The sequence below is a fragment of the Vicia villosa genome, linkage group LG1 (assembly GCF_029867415.1).
Source record: "Vicia villosa cultivar HV-30 ecotype Madison, WI linkage group LG1, Vvil1.0, whole genome shotgun sequence".
Taxonomy (NCBI): domain Eukaryota; kingdom Viridiplantae; phylum Streptophyta; class Magnoliopsida; order Fabales; family Fabaceae; genus Vicia; species Vicia villosa.
Window position 1 is genome coordinate 52975444 of NC_081180.1, and position 19770 is coordinate 52995213.

At 34.1% G+C, this 19770-nt stretch overlaps 1 protein-coding gene across 1 annotated transcript; it reads right to left on the minus strand.

Moving 5' to 3' along the window:
• Positions 1 to 212: 212 nt before the first annotated feature.
• LOC131637977 (peroxisomal acyl-coenzyme A oxidase 1-like) lies at positions 213 to 9068 on the minus strand. The gene is made up of 13 exons (XM_058908543.1): positions 8654 to 9068; positions 8299 to 8469; positions 7998 to 8207; positions 7673 to 7760; positions 7423 to 7585; positions 4077 to 4275; positions 3325 to 3522; positions 2473 to 2604; positions 1954 to 2074; positions 1478 to 1588; positions 896 to 965; positions 606 to 789; positions 213 to 517 (listed from the first exon to the last, which is right to left on the minus strand). Exons 1-13 carry the CDS (start codon positions 8789 to 8791, stop codon positions 308 to 310), a joined length of 1995 nt encoding a protein of 664 aa, XP_058764526.1. The 5' UTR covers positions 8792 to 9068; the 3' UTR covers positions 213 to 307.
• Between the last annotated feature and the right edge of the window lie 10702 nt (positions 9069 to 19770).

Sequence of the window (19770 nt, forward strand, 5' to 3'; positions counted from 1 at the left end):
AATATCTTCAAGAAGGATGGAATGACGAGGACTAATCAAGAACATGAAGAAGAGAATCATGTAGTTAATTTTAATTTGTTATGTAATAATTTCATTTAGTTTTAATTTGAAATTGTAATAGTTTTAATTTAGAATTAGATGATGGTTGCCTCGTTGCACTTATTTTAGAAAAATATGATGCATCTCAATATGGGCATAAAAAGTGGTGCATCTCAATATGAAATTCTAGAAAAATATGATGCATCTCAATAAAGGTTACAAAATGCTTACTTATAATAAGAGTTTAAAGCCCAATTATAAAATTTATTTAGAGCCTAGCATTACGAAGTTGCTGCTTCAACATCGGTCGGATATACTCTTGAAAGCCATCCGGTATAACTGAATCATTCAATGGATCTTTCCATGCCTCCTCGTATAGCTTTGGATACACATTTCCATCATAGCGGCCAAGAATTGAACTGAGGTAGTGATCAGTGTAGTTAAACGCGTCAACAAGCGCAATTGCATTAGGACGAACCTATCCAAACATTTTATCAGTATGTTTCATGTTATAATAACCTACCAACTAGATGCAGCCAATGTATCGGAATTCTTTTAGGACAAACCTGTGAATACAAGGACCTTAGCTGGTCGTTAGCAAGTGAACCCTGTTTGGGAGTGATGCAGCCAGTTGAAAGAAAATCGCCCAAATGCTTATGAAGATGAAACAAAGCATAAATGCTACAAAGAATTTCTAATTGCTGTTTCACTCCCTTTCCAGGTATATCTTGCTTCAACTTATCAATAAATCTGAAAAAAAAGCACAAGGTTATTACTAGAAATGAGAGTAAGAGTCATCACACCACAGATAAACTAAAGATATCACGTGAGACCATACAAAAGGGAAGAATCTCACTTGGAAACAACAATCAATTGGCAATGAGCGCGAGCTGCCTCAACTAGATCATTTGAGAGTTCTTGGAAACCTGCAATTATAAAATCAATAGCATTTACAATGACAATATCTGATCATGATGCATTAAATGCAACACAGAAGTATCCGCTCAAGAGATTTTTATATCCCTACTCCTACCAGACGCTAAGGCTTTGTTTGGGAGTTTGGAGGGGAAGAGAGGACTTCAAAAAAAGGGAAGGATTGGGTGAAAAGAATATAAAGATTTAAGTGGGGGAGGGGGGCTTTGAAAAAAGAGAAGGTTTTGAAGGATTTATTTTTATTCAAAAACCAAAATCCCTCTAATTTGGAGAACTAAAAAATTGTATTGGAGCACAGTTTTGGAGGGCTTAGACAAACTGTCCAAATATAATTTAGGTTAGTATTCCAAAAATAAAAAATATGTTCATAATAAGCATTCTTTTATCATTCTATATATAAAAAAAACCTCCCCTCCAAACTCCCAAACAAAGCCTAACAAAACAAATCAACCATAAGAGATACGAGGAAATAGCTTGTGACTTAGAGCAGGGCTGAATCTTTTACCCTCTTCAGGATTGCTAAACTTGCTAAGGTTTTTAGCACAGGCGACCGCCTTTCTAGCAGCCCTAGCTTCAAATGCTCCCAGGACTGCATTAGGATTCAACCAATCCTCCGCTGCAAACAATCAAATGACTTATAATCAACTTACAAATTCTAATTAGGGATAAAATAGTGTCAGAACAGTCTACACACAATCTCATATATATTGGTGTTAGTCATAAAGGCAAATTTGTTATGGTTCTAATTATACAGTTATACAATCCCAAATTCGTTCTTAACATACTTCTTACTGATTCTAACATATATACATGATAAGCTAACATAATATTTAATATATTCTATATAACTCCAGAACGACAGAGGTATAGTATAGCTAGTAATATTATCTCAATCTGTTAAATTTGGGATATCAATAGACTGAAAAGAGTTAGGATTTTCATTCAAGACAGAATTTTATATTTTCATTCAAATATTTATACCTTTCTGAACATCAGACCGAGATTCCATAAGTTGTTCCACTCGTCCCATATAAGCAACTGTACCAACAGGCTTTTTTGCAGATCCCAACCGAGAAATAGTCTTCATGAGATGCCTTGCAACCTACAGGGGATTTTCTATAAGTTTTCAAACAACTTTAGACAATTCTCACTTAAGAATATCCAATAACTCTCACAATTCCAATGGCACCAGGAGTGAGGAGTGAAGATACTGCCACATAAGAATAGGCAAAAATAACTAATGATGATTATTTTACTTATTTCTATCGTTTTGGAACCTTCCATTATAAATACTACAGACTGCCTTCAACTAAACTAAAAATCAGAAAGTAGTTTTTTTTTGGAAGCCAATAGAAAAACAATGGTCCTACTCCAAAACTGAAGATATGTACAATTATGTATGAAAATGAGAGCACATTGAATTCAACTATATAAAATACCATCCCTCCAAAACAAGAAAGCAGTAATACTTTAATCAACAAATATTCTAGATATATAAACCTGTAAAAGCAGCACAATGTTGTCTCCTTCATATGTGCAGGTAGGAACATAGACTGCAAATAACTCGGGGAGACCACTGCTGCAAAGGTAACCATGGCCACCACATAGTTTGCGGCACTCTTCAATTCCGTCCTGGAAAATGAAGTGAATTTACCTTAATTTGAAGTGAATACGTATTCGGACATTAAAATGGTATTTTTTAAAAGTACAATGGTAACATCAGAGACAGGAGGAACATTTGTATGAGGGGAATGGTACCAATAACGCCTGAAGTCCAACATACAAATAGAAGAGATGCAGAAAAACGAGCATGAAGAAAAACTAAGCTTTTCATTAGATGTAATGCATGAAATGTAAGATAATTCTGATGTAAAATTGAGTGAGGAAAATACCTTGCCACAAATGCTTTGCATCTGGCTTTAGAATTTTAACTTTCAATTGACAATAAATGAGATACATATTTAACGTGCATGAAGAATCATAATTAAAAAAATCACTAATTTATTTGGTCGTTTTATCCCTGATGCTTGATCACACCCATCAAACCCTCCCTCTACTATCAGCATATTTCAAACAAAAAAACAAAACCTATGCAGATAAACAGAAATCTGATAAAGTATGATGTACCTGTTACAAAAGTAAGAAAATTAAGTTCAACATGTAACGAGGATTTTGAGAGAGGAAACACTAAAAAGATGATAAATTCACACAGAAAACCAGGAAAGGTGTCCTGTCAAAATCTCAAAAGTAACCTGTACTTTACATTCTATAAAATGGAGCTAAATAATCACTTCATTTAGTAACAAAAATCAAGAGGCTGAGAAATGGACATAAGAATTGATAATCACATACAGAAGTTGCTGAGGTGGTCAAGGACTTCAATCCTGCAGTGCATGCATGAGCCTCGGGTAATGTTGAAAAATCATTTGCTTGCAATCTTGTCATCACATCCGTGTAAAGCCATTTCAACCACTCACCAACAAATCTGAAAGCATAAGCAGAGGCTAGCAAAGGGAAGAGCCTAGCTTGTTGTGTTTTATAATCTATCACCTGAAAGGGATAACAAAAATAGCAGAGATTGATGCAGACATTATAGAATAGATAAAAGAGATACAAATCACTGGTAGGTAAAGCACGTATCAACCTAGCATCTTATTGATCTTAAACTTTTATGCACACAATATTGTGAACCTAGACACGCATGTTGTTATTTTGATTGGTTAATATATCTAAATACACATCTCAATATGATAAGTTTCATGTCCAAGAAGAGTGTGAAACTCATCCACCTTCACTATAACAAACAGCGTGTATTATGTTGGAATTGAAGTTTCCTAGTAAAATTCATGTTTGGTTCAAAAACTTTACTATAAATAATCATTTTAATTTCTTTACTAAAAGATTTTTGCCAATAAAATAAGCTCAGTCCAAAACAGCAGAAAAATCACATCAAACAAACTGGTGGGATCCTGCTCCAATTTATTGCATTTCACGATTCTTTTTAATTAAAAGAAAATCCCAGGAACGTCTCTTAGAAAATAAGACTGCTCCGGGCTCCAGGTGCAACCAAGACTCTACAGAAACAAAAGGCTTGTACAAATCACCTGTGATTCAAGACTTCCATCAGTTGCCCCAAACTGTCTTCGAACAGCGCTATATCTTGTAGCAATGCAAACAGCTCTAGACATAGCAGTTGACGCATCAGAGACGATTGTTTGTCTCACATATACCATAGTACCGTAAACTAATTGTCTCGGAACATTGGATTGTACATATTTTCCTTCCCTTGTAACCCGTGAAACCCTGGTAGAATTAAAGAAAAACAGTCATACTCGGTACATTGACATGAAAAGATAAGCACATGCAATTTAAAATGTGTGAAAATTATATCTGTAACTTCTGTGTCTAAACTCAAATCACCTTATTTGTATAATGGTGTTACAATCAATACTAATGAAGAAGCACTAACCTAGGAAGTTTTAAGTTCTACGAATATTAACAATCTAGAAAATCTACATGTTCACTTAATTCTAACACTCCTCCTCAAACTGGAATATATATGTCATATGCAAATAGATTCAACCCAATGTCCTCTAAGGAATTTAGTAAATATGTCAGTCAATTAATCATTTGAACTAACAAAATTATTTATGATTTCTCCTGAAAGCACCTTATCACTTACAAAGTGAAAATTGATCTCTATGTGCATTGTTCTTTCATGAAAAATCGGGTTGGAGGCGATATGTAGTGCAACTTGATTATCACATAATAGTTTCATTACCTTGACGTCTCCTAATTTAAATTGTTAGAGTAATTGTTTTAGCCACGTGAGTTCACTAGTTGTTGCTGCCATAGCACGATATTTTACTTCAGACCTTGCAACTATGTTTGGTTTCTTGCTCCGCCATGAGATCAAATTTTCTCCAATGAGTATATAAATAACTTGAAGTGGACCTTTTATCTGATGGTGAACATGCCCAATCAGCATCATAATAGCCTATGCCTTGGATATTACACTTATTTTCATAAAATAGACCTTTACCCGACGCACTCTTTATATACTTAAGAATGCGAATCACAATGTTCTAATGGTCATCACATGGAGTATTTAAAAATTAGCTAACCACACTGACAACAAAAGTAATGTTTGGTCTGATCACTATGAGGTAATATCTATCAGGATCCTTGGTGTCTCCCCTGACCTAGTAGTAGCTTGACGTTAGGATCCATAGGAGTGTCACTAGGTCAACAATCAAGCAAGTCAGTTTCTTCAAGTATATCGAGAGCATATTTGCTTAGTAATAGCCACACCAATCTTGGATTGAGCAACTTCAATTCCCAAAAATATTTTAGTGACAGCAAATCTTTAGTCTCAAAGTGCAAAGACACATGTTGTTTCAACCGCTGGATGACAGCCTTATCATTACCAATGATAATGTCATCGACATAGACCAACTGGTTGAGGCAAGTGGTTGGTGGAGAATGCAAAAAAAGACAGAGAAGCCAGCTTCACATCTAGTCATGCCATACTATTGGAGTACAATGCTAAACCGGCCAAACCAAGCACAGAGAAATTGTTTCAAGCTATAAAGAGATCGACGAAACTGGAAGATGAGGTGAGAAGCATCCCCACTAACAGTGAATCCTGGTGGTTACGCCTTGTACACCTCTTGTAATTCACCATGTAGGAAGGCATTTTTAATCTCCAGTTGATGGAGGGTCCCTTGATGAATAGTAGCTAAGGCAATAAAAAGGCGGACAAATGCAATCTTTTGGTAACTGGAGAGGAGATATCTCCATAGTTAAGGCTAAAGATTTGTGTGTATCCTTTCGCTTGGAGACGAGCTTTTAGGCAGTCAATCTTTCCATCATGAATCACACCCAACTTTAACTGTATAGACTCGTCGACAATCCACTATAGTTTTTCCATCTGGTAAAGGAACCAAATCCCAAGTATCATTGGAGTGCAAAACTTCCATCTCATTGATCATAGACTGTTGCCATCCAGGGTCAGACATAGCTTCACCCATAGTTTTGAGAATAGACACAGAATCCAAGGAATCCACAAAAGCAGTAGGATGTAGATAATAGATGATAATCCAAATGACAAGCATAAATAGGATTAGAATTCTGAGATGACCTGTTACCTTTACCCAAAGCAATAGATAGTTCTAGTGTAGGATGCGAGGTTGAGAGTGCGACATAGCAGTGGAAGAGTCTTGAGGAGCGGGTGGTGGACATGCCCTCCGTTGATAGGTAAGAAGGTCAGGTGTGGGATAGAGACAAGTGCAGGGATAGAGACAGGTGCAGGTGCAATTAGAATAGCAATGAACTTTGGAATGAGAAATTGTGACTGACCATAATTATTGGGTTTTTCAGGAGTAGAAGAAAAGAAGGGACGTGTCTCAAAGAAGTTAACAATGACAGGGACAATGTATCGACATATGATCAGATGCCCTGAGTCAAGGCTCCAAGGTCCGAGTAAAGAAAACTTTGCAGCAAAGGCAATAGGATTACCATTATGAGCAGCAGAGACAATAGGTGATGTAGTTTGCATTTGTGACATCAACCTTTTAGTTTCAACCGCAGTAACCCAACCAGCATAATTGGAACCAACCACCTACTAATTTTTCGCAAGGAATCAGAGGGAGTGTAGTGAAACTGAAAGCGCAAGAAGACAAAACATATCCGAATCCAAACATGACGATCTACATGCGATGAGAGGTGAATGATTGCTGAAAAATCACCAAAATGATGAAAAACACCTTGGAGTGTGGCAGAGGGAGCCCTGCAAATGCAATGGTTGGTGCTGGAAGCAGCGTGTGAGGAGGAATATAGAGGCAGAAAAATGAAAGACATGCTTGCCAGAATATTCCACAGCGGTGGGTCGCACTGGATAAGGAGCCAATTGGTTATAGCATGACTGAAAAGTGTGTAAAGTAGTGGCTAGACAGATGATACATTCAAGAAGAAAGATGCAGAGCTGCTCTAGGATGAACCACTACTGATACTATACGGTGTTCTCTAAATTTTGTGTGTCTATACTGAGATCACACTAATTGTATTTATAACGGTGTTACAATAAATACATTGAATATGTTAATGAAGAAGTACTAACCCTTAGAAGTTGTATATTCTAGGAATACTAACTATCTTAGAATATCTAAAGGGTTACTTAATTCTAACAAAAACAAAGTAAGTTCACTATATGCACATCTTGTCATAGATCCACCCTTTCAAATTTATCTAAATTACTAAGACAAATGATCTTTACCAATCAACTTTCCACTATTTAAAATCCAACGTTGTTGTTGCTACTTTCTATGAATGAAAGGGACTAGATATGCAATGCAGATCATGTATCAATCAAATACCCTTAACCCTCAACTTTGAACATGATTATTGGATTTTCCCCATGCAAGAGAGGTATTATGGGTAAGAGAAACTAACCTCATTAACATTTGATCCCTTGGAATCCGTACATGATCAAACCTCAGAACTCCGTTGTCCATAGTATTATAAGCTCCATTTCCAAATTTCATTCCAATATCGCCAACAGTTATGCCGGGAAGAGGTAAGTGATCATCCAGGCTCCGCAGTTGGACAATGAACCCTTCCAATATTCCAATTGTACATATTGTTAACTTATTGAAATCAAAATCTTAAAACAAAAATTTGGATGATTAAGGCATGTAATTACCATGCACTCCATGATCCTGACCATCAGTAATTAGGCGGCCATAAACAACAGCATGTGTTGACACTTTACCCAATCCACCAGGCCACCACTGTTTAAATCAGAATCAAAAGAATTACAATAATTCCAACAGTTATATAGTAAAATATCATGCTCATCAAATACTCTTTAAAACAAATATGCACGGCAAATATCAAAAAAGGAGGAGCAAGCTGCTTTTTTCTGATTGTGCATATGAATAAAACGTCAACATCTTAAGATTCTAGACCCGTCATGCATCTTAAAATACAAATAAAGGCTCTCATAAGCCATCTCCCATTTTACTCACTTTGCTAGAAGTCAATGTAGGGCTATGAATAACAAATTCATCTGTTTTGGGATCAAATGTTGCCGTTGTTTCTAGCCCTTGAACATTCGATCCATGGCCAAGTTCAGTTTGGGCATAGCAACCAATTATTTGCATCTTTTGTGCCAAAGGCAGCCACTTCTTCTGCTGTTCTTCAGTTCCTTGTCCTTTGATAGCAGGAACAAACATTCCCTGAAAAAAGAAGTTACAGGCTAGATCGATATGGCAGATAAGATAGATAACAAACATATCCATGCCACCATAACAAAAAATCGATGTGTACCCAATGAAGATCAGTAAAAGCAGGCTCATCCACAAAGGATCTAAGCATAGAAGCTTCCTCCTCAGTAAGACGAAGCTCAATAATCCTTTTCAATGCATAAGCTGCTTTCCTCAAAGTATTCTTAAATAACTCCTTCCTACCAAGCATGGCTCTATTATCCTTTCTAAATGCCTACACAAGATAATCAAACGTTTCATACAACATAAAACAATTCCAATAACAGAAAAAGTGCACGATAAACATTAACTCTACAATACAACAATCCATATGCATTACGAGATTTACAATACTAACAGAATATATATGAATTAAATCATTTCACAAAATTGAAAAGGTGAGTGAGGGAGAAATGAACCGGATCGCTGGCGACGAGACGAGACATTCGATCGGAAACTTCTAGAGCGTGAGAAGAACCGGCCCAGACGATCTTCATGGCGTCGACATCGAATTGCGCTTTGTTCCTTTCGAAAGCTAAGTGATCCACACCTTCCATGATTCAAATTGTAAAAACAAAGACGAGAAAGAGGAAGACGAAGAAGAAGAAAGAAAGAAAAATGGATTATTTGTAGAAGAAGGAATGAGATTTGCTTGTTCTCTGGTTCAACAGCCAAATGTAATGAGGCCAGAAATTAGCGCCTAATGATTAAAAACGGAAAAGTATAAATGGAAGGAGTATATTAATTTTTCTTGAATAATATGTTCCCAAATAGTAAATGTTAGAAGGAAAGTTAGGTAAGCAATCTGTTTTGCAATTAAGAAGGTTGCAACTGCCAACGGAAAATATCTTCAGACTCTCTATCCTTGGGGCCTTATCTACTCTGTTTTTTAGGTTTGTTTAAGTAAAAGTTAAAAATATTGTTAGTTGGTTTTATCGGTAAAAGTTAAAAATATTGTTAGTCGGTGATTATCATGGTTAACTAACTTAATAAATCGAATCATATATTAAGTGATTAGGTTCAAGTAATAAATGAATTACAATTAAAAATAAATTATTTGAGAAAATTCAAATTTAAATCTTAAATAAAATAGCTATTGACGATTATTATTTATGTCTGGTTAGAGATTCATTCTCGTAACAACCATAACATTAAAAAGATTTGAACATCGAAATAACTTTACAAATAATTTTTGATTTAATAATAAATATATGTAATGGTCAAAATTTCATTCTTCTGTCTTAAATAACAAACTCATTTAGTATAAAAGAATTGATAAAAAAAGTAATTACTTTCAATTAATAAAATATTTTTTTCAATTACATCATTTTATTAATAACACTTCCATAAATAACAATTCATTATCTTCCATTTTGTTTATGTATTTATTAATATGGATTGATTGATCAATTAAATTAACTCATTTAATATAAAAGAATTGTCAATAAATTACAAAAAAAGTTCACTCTTAAAAAAAAATCTAACTGCATTTAAGTCTCACATTTTTTCTAATTTTACTTTCACCTCTATTTTTTGCTTTAGAAATTGTTAATGGCATGAAAATATAAAAAAAGTAGCGGTAAATTTGGAAGAGTGACATTGAATGTAATAATTAGAGATTAATTTTTATTATATTTAAGATTTTTGAAAAAAAAAATTGATTGCTTATATTTGAGACCGGAGAAAGTAATTACTTTCAATTAATAAAATATTTTTTTTTCAATTACATCATTTTATTAATAAAATTCCATTAATAAAAATTTATTATCTTCCATTTTGTTTATGTTTTTATTAATATGTAGAGCAAAGTCTCATTTTAGCACCCTCACAAAAACTCTAGAGGTTAGATTAGTCCCTAAGCAAAAAAAAAGTCCCTATTAAATCTCTTACAAAATTTAACAGAGTCATCTTAGTCCCTCTACTAATATTTTTTTCTAACTGATTTTTTTTTTTACTTTTGAACCGTGATTGGACCAGCAATGAAGACCCATTTTAGTCCCTCACAAAAAGGGAGAGTCCAAATTAGTCCTTGAGAAAAATAGGTCTTTATTTAATCCCTTACAAAATTTAACTGAGTCATGTTAGTCGCTCTTTTAATATTTTTTTCGAACGATTTTTTTTTTCGTATTTTTAAACTATGATTGGACTTAACAAGATAGACTTGCTTTCAAAAATTGAGTACGGGTCAGAGGTTGAGTTCCTTTGCACATGGTCTTCAGAGTCTAAGTTTTCACCAGGAGATGGATTCCCTAGATGTGAGACATTAAAATCTTATCATTCAGAATTTGAGTCATTTATGATCTTTCATAATCCGAGTCTCAAGTTTCTCTTCATATGTTCCTATCGGAGTAAGAGTCTGGTAAATTCTTTGACTAATGATCCTACACACTTGAACATATGTTAGTGTGCCTAATTGTTCATTAAATACTTTGTTATCATCAAAACCTAAGTGATATGGTATAAATCAATGTTTTTCCAACATACCATGTGTATTATTTTCACCACAACTATTATTTACAAAACTAAGAAATTATCCTAAACCACCTTAGTAACAAAACTAAACCTTCCTAAAAGATCATTAACAACTAAAACAATAATGACACCTAATACACAAGAATACATAACAACAAAAACCATAATCACCCACCCATAAGCCTGATAATAAACCAAACAAAAAAAAGGAAATAAGTCTTTATTAGCAGTCCAGTCACGGTTCAAAAGTAAGAAAAAACCGATTTTAAAAAAAGTTAGTTGAGGGACTAACATGACTCAGTTAAATTTTGTAAGGGATTTAATAGGGTTCTCAGGGACTAATCTGACCTCTACAATTTTTTGAGACCGGAGAAAGTAATTACTTTCAATTAATAAAATATTTTTTTTCATTTACATCATTTTATTAAGGGTTAAATAAGTTTTTGGTCCCTATAAATATTGTAGTTTTCATTTTTAGTCCCTCTCTGCCTTTAGGCAACGATGTTTACAAAAAAAACGTTTCCAAAACCAGCTAAAACTGTTGCCAAAACTCAGGAGGGACTAAAAATGAAACTACAATATTTATAGGGACCAAAAACTTATTTAACCCTTTTATTAATAACACTTCCATAAATAACAATTTATTATCTTCCATTTTATTTATGTTTTTATTAATGTTTTTATTAATATGTATTAATTGATCAATTAAATTGGTTATCTTGAGATTGAGGGATTATAGTTCTTTTCAATATACTTGTTTAGTAGTTAACCTATATTAAATAAATTTTTATTTGTTTATTGTAAATTACTTGATATTTTTATTATTTTACTATGAATCTATGATGGTTGGATATATCAATTCCATCATACTTGCGTGATTTAAAAACAAAGAGGAACAATTATAAAATTTCTAAAAATTTAATTAAAAGTTACAATTGAAAAAAATATATATTTGTCATGCTGTCAAAGAAAAATAATTTAAAAAAAATAATTTTAAAATTTATATTTTTAAAAAATAATTTTTTTATGTATTTAAAAGAAATAATATTAATTTATTTATTTTTAAAAATTAAATATAGATAAAAACACTTCGGAGAAATTTATATTTATAGATGAAAAATATATTGACGGTCACTCGGTCAGTTCCACATGGGCGGATTTAGGCTTGCGTTTTCCACAACCTAATTTTTCTGATCCACAACTTAGAGGAGACTGTGTAGTGTTCGACGATGTATCTTGGTCATGTTGTGATGTGTTAGACGATGTATTAATATTATCGAAATTAGATAAAGCAAAGAATTCATAATTCAGAACATCATCATCCATGTACTTAAATTGGTTTTTAGATTGTGTTGTTTGTGTGTAGGTGTTTGGGTTAGTTGGTTCAATTGAAAGGATATGTCATTCATCATATGTAGAAGTTGTAGTGTGTTACGAGAATGTAGGGTTATAGCTATGTTATTGGGGTTAAAGGGTTGAGTAGTCAAAGTTTGGTTGAGGGATTGAATTGTATCAAAGGGATGGCCTAGATGAGATTTGTTGTAAGGATTGGTCGAAATGAGGTGTAAGGAGTTTGTTGTTGAAATTGGATGGTATAAAATGTTTGTTGTGTGCTTTGGATATGGTGGTATGTTTGTGGAATGGTGGTGTATGTTGGCATTTGTGAAATTTATTGGCCATAAGATTGTAGAAATTGAGTTGGTTAGAGGTAAGTGTTTGAATATGGGTTGCTGGAAGAAGAAGGTTGGGATGAAAATTGTGATGGGTATATTTGGGGGACATCTTGTTGGGTGGAAGAAGAGCCATGCTGACGGGGGACGTTTAGAAAATGGGTGTTACCCACATAGTTAAATGGAATTGAGTTAAACTAAGTAACATATTCTAGTATTTACTTTTGTTCACCATATAATAAGTTGCCTTTCAAGATCAAATGTCGTATTTTTTTCCACTTGTGTTGCTCTTCCTTGTTCAAATCGACATAATTTTGTTTTCATAACTTGAGCATGGACATCCCGTGTTGTTCTCTAAGACATCTTGGTGGATATGGTATTTATTGTTGGAAGCCAAATTAGAGTTTGACCCTATCAGTCTGATGCATTTTAGTTATATAGAAATGGATCAAAGATGTTGTAGCACTCCAAATCAAGCTTTCTTCATAATCACATAGTGTGTATTGAACATATGGCTTCCATATAAACTAATACATGTAACATGATATATAATACATGTTAGTGTATTAATATTAAAATAACATGATAAATATTAAGTTGAAAAGAATTTCATCTTTGCCTCCATATAATCTATTGCATTTTGATACCCATGTAGATAATGCAGGGTCGGCCCTAACGGTAGGCCACCAAGGCTACCCCTAGGACCTCACATTTTTATTCCAAATGTATATAATTTTAATTAATTGATTTTTTAAAAATAATTTTTCATAATGTGTATTGTTTGATTTGTTAATTTAAAAATCACACGTATAAATAATAATTACTTTTAGTTCTTTAATATAATAGGAAACATGATATCTAAATTTTTTTTATAATTGTGACATTGTTTTTCAATTATGATTTTTTTAAATAATGAGGAGTGTTTAGATGAGTTAATTTTTTCATCAATTAAAATAAAATATTAAATAAAATTAATTATAATAATTTAATATTTTACACCTTAAAACATCTATAATATATTAATTTTAGAAAAAAAAATTATATATTAAAATTGTTTAATTTTCAATTTCGCCTCAGGCCTCAAGATGTGTTGAGTCAGCCCTGAGATGATGACGAGGGTTATTTGTATAAGTCATCCCTCTGCGGCACCACGTTGCATTCAAAGAAAAAAGTAATTTATTTATTTTTGATATAGTTCAATATGTATGTATAAATGGTTTTGCATACTGCAAATTTATTGTGCAAGTTGACGGAACATGGTTGTATGGTAAATATATGGGGATAATATTGTTAATGGTTATGGCACAAGATGGGAAGTACAATCTTTTTCGAATAGCTCTTACATTAGTTGGAGATGATTCTAGGTTTCTTCAAAAGAATTTACGAACACATGTTACCCTCCAAGCAAACCTTTATTTAATATCTAACAGACATGAATCTACAAAGAATGCATACAATAATTCAGAAAATGAGTGGCAATATTCTTCATCTTCACACGTGTACTGCATCAGGCACACTTCACAACACTTCATGTGTGAGATCAAAAACAAAGAATTTTAAAAAAGTTGTTAATATGGGTAATAATCTATATGTATCGTTACTACTATAGCTTAAACCATTATATTTTACTAATTAACTTTGTTACTTTCGCCTACACAAGATATTTATTGAATGAGCCTACATTCAATTACTATCGTCAAGAAATACGTCGAGCAAACATACAAGCTTTAAGGTGGATATACAATATTCTAAGAGAAAAATGGGCAAGAGCGTGTGACGAATGATAACGATGGGGACACCTAATAACCGAACATGTCGAAGCAGTGAACTTAGTGCTTAAGGCCACCTGCAACCTACCCATCACTTCTTTGGTACAATCATTGGGATTTCTGTTTAGGAAATAAGGCCATGACTGGACCAAAATGTTGCCTTTTGGGCAAGTTTACACTAATATTTTCAATAAACTATCGCTGAATAAGTGCTAAAGTCCAACACTCATAATGTCATGCAATTTGATCGTGGGAGATTCTATTTCTATTTCACGGTCAATGAAATTGTTAACCAAAATTAGGGCCAGCCAATATGTCATTTCAATGTTGACCTTAAAAACAGTGGTGTGATTGTGGTAAATTTCATGCATTTTATTTACATTTCTCACACATTATCTCAACATGTTATAATATACGTCAGGACTACTCTATACACATATCACACGTGTACAAAGTTCTTAATGTTTTCAAGGTCACAAAGAAAGCTTCCTTAGACTTCCCCAACATGAATATTGGCCTCATTATGAAGGATTTACACTTTGCCACGACGAGTATAGCCAAAGGAAAAAAAGGACGCCCAATCCATTCTCCTTTAGGTTATCATCAGTATCATCTTCTACATGATCCTCATCTTCTTCAATATCAACTTTAAATGCCACACTCTTGTTCTTTTTCTCGAATTTGTCATTGATAATCATTTCAAATGTTAGAAGAGAATCCATCAACTCATCAAATTTGATAGTACTCACATTTTATGATTCTTCAATGGTTGTGACTTTCATATCAAATCTCTTTGGAAGAGATCTGATAATTTTTCTTGCCAGATTTTCTTATGATATTTTTCCCTAAGGGAAAAAAGATGTTTGCAATGTCACAGAGACAAACATTAAATTCAGAAATAGTTTCATACTCCTTCATCTACATATTTTCAAAAATTTTTGTAAGAAGATGAAGTCTTGATATACGAACCTTGGAGGTGCCTCCATGAGCAGTTTGGAGTGTTTTCAAGCTTTTTAGGTATTGGTGCAAATGTTGATAATTCTAAAGATATATTATTGTCAACTCTAATGTAAATGGCATTAAGAGCACGAAAGTTACCATGTGCTTCTTCATCTTCTTCCTTTGACCAATCCTTCTCAAGCTTCAAGGTTTTAGTATTGTCTTTAACTATAACCTTCAGTGGAGTGCGTCCATTTATGACTCATTTCTATGTTTTGTTGAGGCAACCATTCAAGCCTTCCAATAATTATAATTTGTACCATCAAGAATATGTGGTTGATACATAAATATTTCTTCTTTAGTATTGTCCATTTTGAATAGAATGTAGACAAAACCTTAAAGCTCACCCAACTAGAACAAGGTGTCAGCTCTGATGCCATTGAATTTTGTTCTACTAATGACAATTGTGCAGAAAATGATTATGCGTAACATGAAGTATAAATGCAAAACTTAAATAACACATGAATTGTAACCCAATTCAGTGCAAAGTCACCTATTCTAGGGGGCATTAACCTAATGAAGGGAAATCCACTCTTAATAGTCTTAAGTACAAATTGGTCTTATTTAAACTCTCATAGTTTAGTGTATTTCTTCCTAATACTACCTTGAACTTCGATCCAGACTCCCCTGAATATAAGACCCTTATCATTTTCACTCAAACATTCTCCCAATTTTTTGGGTGATCACAAAAGTATATGAATGATGAAACAATGTTACAACTAAAATACTCTATTATCCTAACCTAGAAATATGACTCGTGGATAGAGTGTTACAAAACAAAGACTTAATATTAATTAAGCATTCCTAGCTTAGTAGTGCAATGTCTTAGTCTTCACAAAGGAGAATGTGAAAGCGGTTGGAACTCCAAAAGCGCATAGAATCGATCTTCGTAATGTTGATTAAATAAATATTGAATAAATTTGAATCTCTTGAGAATATAAAATTCAATATCGTTAAAACCGATTCAGGTTAAATCTTTCTTAAAACAAAACGCGCATACACAATCAAACATCTAAGTGTGCATAAAAGGAAATAAATCTCCAAAAGCGCGAGAAATACGTCAATCATCCTTGTGCGCCAAGCAATCAGAAGAAGACAAAATGTCTCACATACTGCAGAGCATTTTTCTTAACATGTTATTTTCCAATAAAGCGTCATAACCACTTTGAGAAAGGATGTCTCACAACTTGTAGATCATCGTGTTTCACATATTTCCTACAAAATATTGTCAATCATGTTTAACAATACTAAGGACTTTATTATTTAGGAAAAAAAAACATAACAAAAAAATGTCTTATTATTATTAATAGACATGAAATTAAGGCTTCATATTTAGCCTCATTATTAGAGAAATAACCTTAGATTTTGAAATTGAACTTCGTTGGAATCCCTTTGGCAGAAATGATCATAATCCCAATGCAAGTTCCATTTGTATGTCTGGAGCCATCGAAGTAAAAGTTCTAGGGTCTTAGCTCAACATAAATTTGTGTTATTTCAACTATTTCATGATCCAAAATAAAACCAACAACAATTTGGCCTTTCATGACGTTTAAAAGCGCATATGTCAAAGAATATCCAGTTAAAGCCAAGGCCCATTTTCCTATTCGACAATATAAAATCGATTTCGAAAGCACATGTTTAATAACGTCAAAATGAGAATAGACGAAAACATTTGTCGGCTTTATATAATATTTTAATTTTGTATAGGAAAAATACAAACAAAGACATAACTTTTCAATTGAGCTATACCTAGTTTTTGCATCATTTAATACTCAACTAAGGTAATAAATGGATCTTTCAACGTCATCGTCATCCTCTTGTGCTAACATACTGTCTATTGTCGAATTAGACGCAAAAATATACAACTTCATAGATATATTCCTTGTAGGAGGTAACAATATATGAGGATTAAACAAATGCATCTTAATCTCCTCGAAGGATTTTTGATGCTCTGGTTCTCATCTGAATCCTTCTTCTTTCTTTAGACGTACAAAGGAGAAAACACTTTTGTCTTGCCACTTAGATTCGAAATGAATCTCCTCAAGAAATTTATATTTCCAAGTAAAGATTAAAGTTGTTTCTTGTTTGATAGAGGCTTTATATTGAATATAGCCTTCGTTTTGTTCTGGTTTGTTTCCATGCCTTTATTGTGGACCACAAAGCTTATAAAGTCGCCTGCATGAACACCAAAATCACGCTTTAATGGATTCATTTTTAGCCCATACTCCCTCTTCCTTTCAAAAGATTGTTGAAGGCGGTCTAAGTGACCATTTTTCGATGGGGATTTATTGATTATATAATCAATGTATACATGCATAAAGGTCTGAATGAAATCACGAAACATATGATTCATCGCCCTTTGGTACTTCGCACCAACATTTTTAGGTCAAAAGGCATCACTACCTATTCGTAAGTTCCTAAGGCCCCAGGGCATCAAAATGTCATTTTCGATACGTCTTCCTCTGCAATGAAAATATGGTTATATCCCGAATAACCATCTAACATACTTAAATACTCAAAACTTGCTGCTGAATCGACTAGCATCTCTGCCACATGTATTGTGTATTCATCTTTTAGAGTGGCAACATTTAGATCTCTAAATTTAATGCAGACTTTAAGAGTCCCATTCTTTTTAATCACATGGACAATATTTGCCAACCATTCGACATACATGGCAATTCTTATAAACTTATACTTTTGAAGTCTTTCGATCTCTTCGTTGATTTTCGACATTATTTATGGTGCAAATCTCCTTGGTGTTTGCTTCACTGCCCTTTTGTCAGGTCGAATTAGAAGCTTTAATTCCACCAAATCGCGACTAAGTCTTGGCATTTCATCATAGTCCAAAGCGAAGCAGACTTTGAATTCTTTTAGCAACTCAATTATCTAGAATTTCAGGTTTGGCTTAATCTTGGCACTTATAAATGTTGGCCTTTTGTTTACTCTGTCTCCCAAATTAATTTCCTCCAAATGATCTTGGGCCTGAATCCTCTTGTTTGAAGGTGCAAGAGGCATAAGACGTCATCCAGGGTGATGGTCATCTCTCCAATAGGAACGTGGAAAGAGGATGTCTTTGAATGTCATATCTCTACCAATGTCTCCTGCATGTCATGGTTTATGATAGTGTACGCAACATCACATAAATCGGCACAACCAGTGTACGAATAACATTCTTGAACCAGTAAGCGTCGGGTTGTTCCAAATCCAATGTCCCCCTTCCGTAGTTTACTGATTTTAAACATTGACAATCGCGATTAAGTTAGTTCAAAACAGATGTAATGCAAAGGTAAATAAATATACCTCTCCTTCTGATACATGCCTAGTAGCATGATCTCCATAAAGATGAAGTAAGAATGTGTCAAATGGGCCTCCTGGATAACTATCTACAGGGGGTTCCTCCTGAGTTTCAGGTTCTTCATCAGCTAGGGACACATGGCTTTGTAAAGTAAATGCCTAAGACAGACGATTACGAAAAGTAGAACCAGATGGTGGTGAATCTCGACCTTGTGAACCATGAAACGAGGTATCATCGACTTGTGGCCTCATAGCCCTTCCCATGGCGCTCTCACGTCATACAGATGCGTGTTGGGACACACGGCCGAGTCTAATTCTATCTTGGTTGTTTTCAGTCATTGCACCTGTAAAAAAACTAGAGAGTCACATAAAAAATTCAACTAAAATGCAGCCAGACACAAATTCAAAGATACATCTCCAAAAATAATTCCGACATGATCCAGAGATGTATCTCCGGATGAACTTGCGATTTTCAACAATGGAAAAAAACCCATTGTTGTCCTAACCTCTAACCAAATGGTAATGCATGTCTATACCATCTACCTATTTTTTATTAGACTTCTATCTAATGCATCTTAAATGATCTATATTACCTAAAACATCAATCAAATCTCAAAAAAATAATGAAATGAGAAACTTACCAAATCAGAGTTGTGGATGAGAAACTTGAATAAAGCGAGTAACTTTGCAGCAAATGAAGTAGGATGGAGTGGGTGAACCTTCTCTCTAGAAAATTCCCCTATAACCTTTTAGGGTTTGGTGGTTATCCTCCACCTTCATGGTGGTTTTCATCTTCCACCTTCATGGTTGTCACCCTCTCCTCTATGGAGAGCTTTACCCTTTCCATCAAACTAAACCTTCATGCTCTAAAACAAACTAACTCACTTATCGGCTACCCTCTCTCGCTACCACAAACCACCGCTAAACCCCTCCTTCGGCTGAAGCGGTCTCCACCAGAGTCGCTGCCACCACCACCACCGACTGTTTTCACACCTTCAAAGTTGTCAACCATCCATCCATCTCTAAAGCTCCTTCTCTTGACGCGGCCGCCACCGGAGCCATCACTGGCCTTTCCCACACCTTCGAAGTTGTTAACCATTCGCCTATCTCCAAAGCTGCCATGGTTTATCTATGGTTTTCTGTTACTTCCTCTTTTCCATTTATCTAATTTTAGTTTTGTGTTTGTTGTCTTGTGTTATTGTCATTTGGGACCTAAGTCTACACTCTTGGTGTTTGACAATGTGTCTCAAAAGTGTTTTACTTTTTGGAGTATCTTATTTTGTGTATATTGGAAATTTGGCTTCTCTGTGAAATTTTTTTTCTTTAGTTGTG

Coding starts and splice junctions, on each gene's coding strand:
- LOC131637977 (XM_058908543.1), bottom strand. CDS start 8,791: ATGGAAGGTGTGGATCACTTAGCTTTCGAAAGGAACAAAGCGCAATTC. Junction 7,586..7,672: donor TCAGGATCATGGAGTGCATG/GTAATTACATGC, acceptor GAATATTGGAAG/GGTTCATTGTCCAACTGCGG. Junction 2,605..3,324: donor TGACCACCTCAGCAACTTCT/GTATGTGATTAT, acceptor TTCATTTTCCAG/GACGGAATTGAAGAGTGCCG.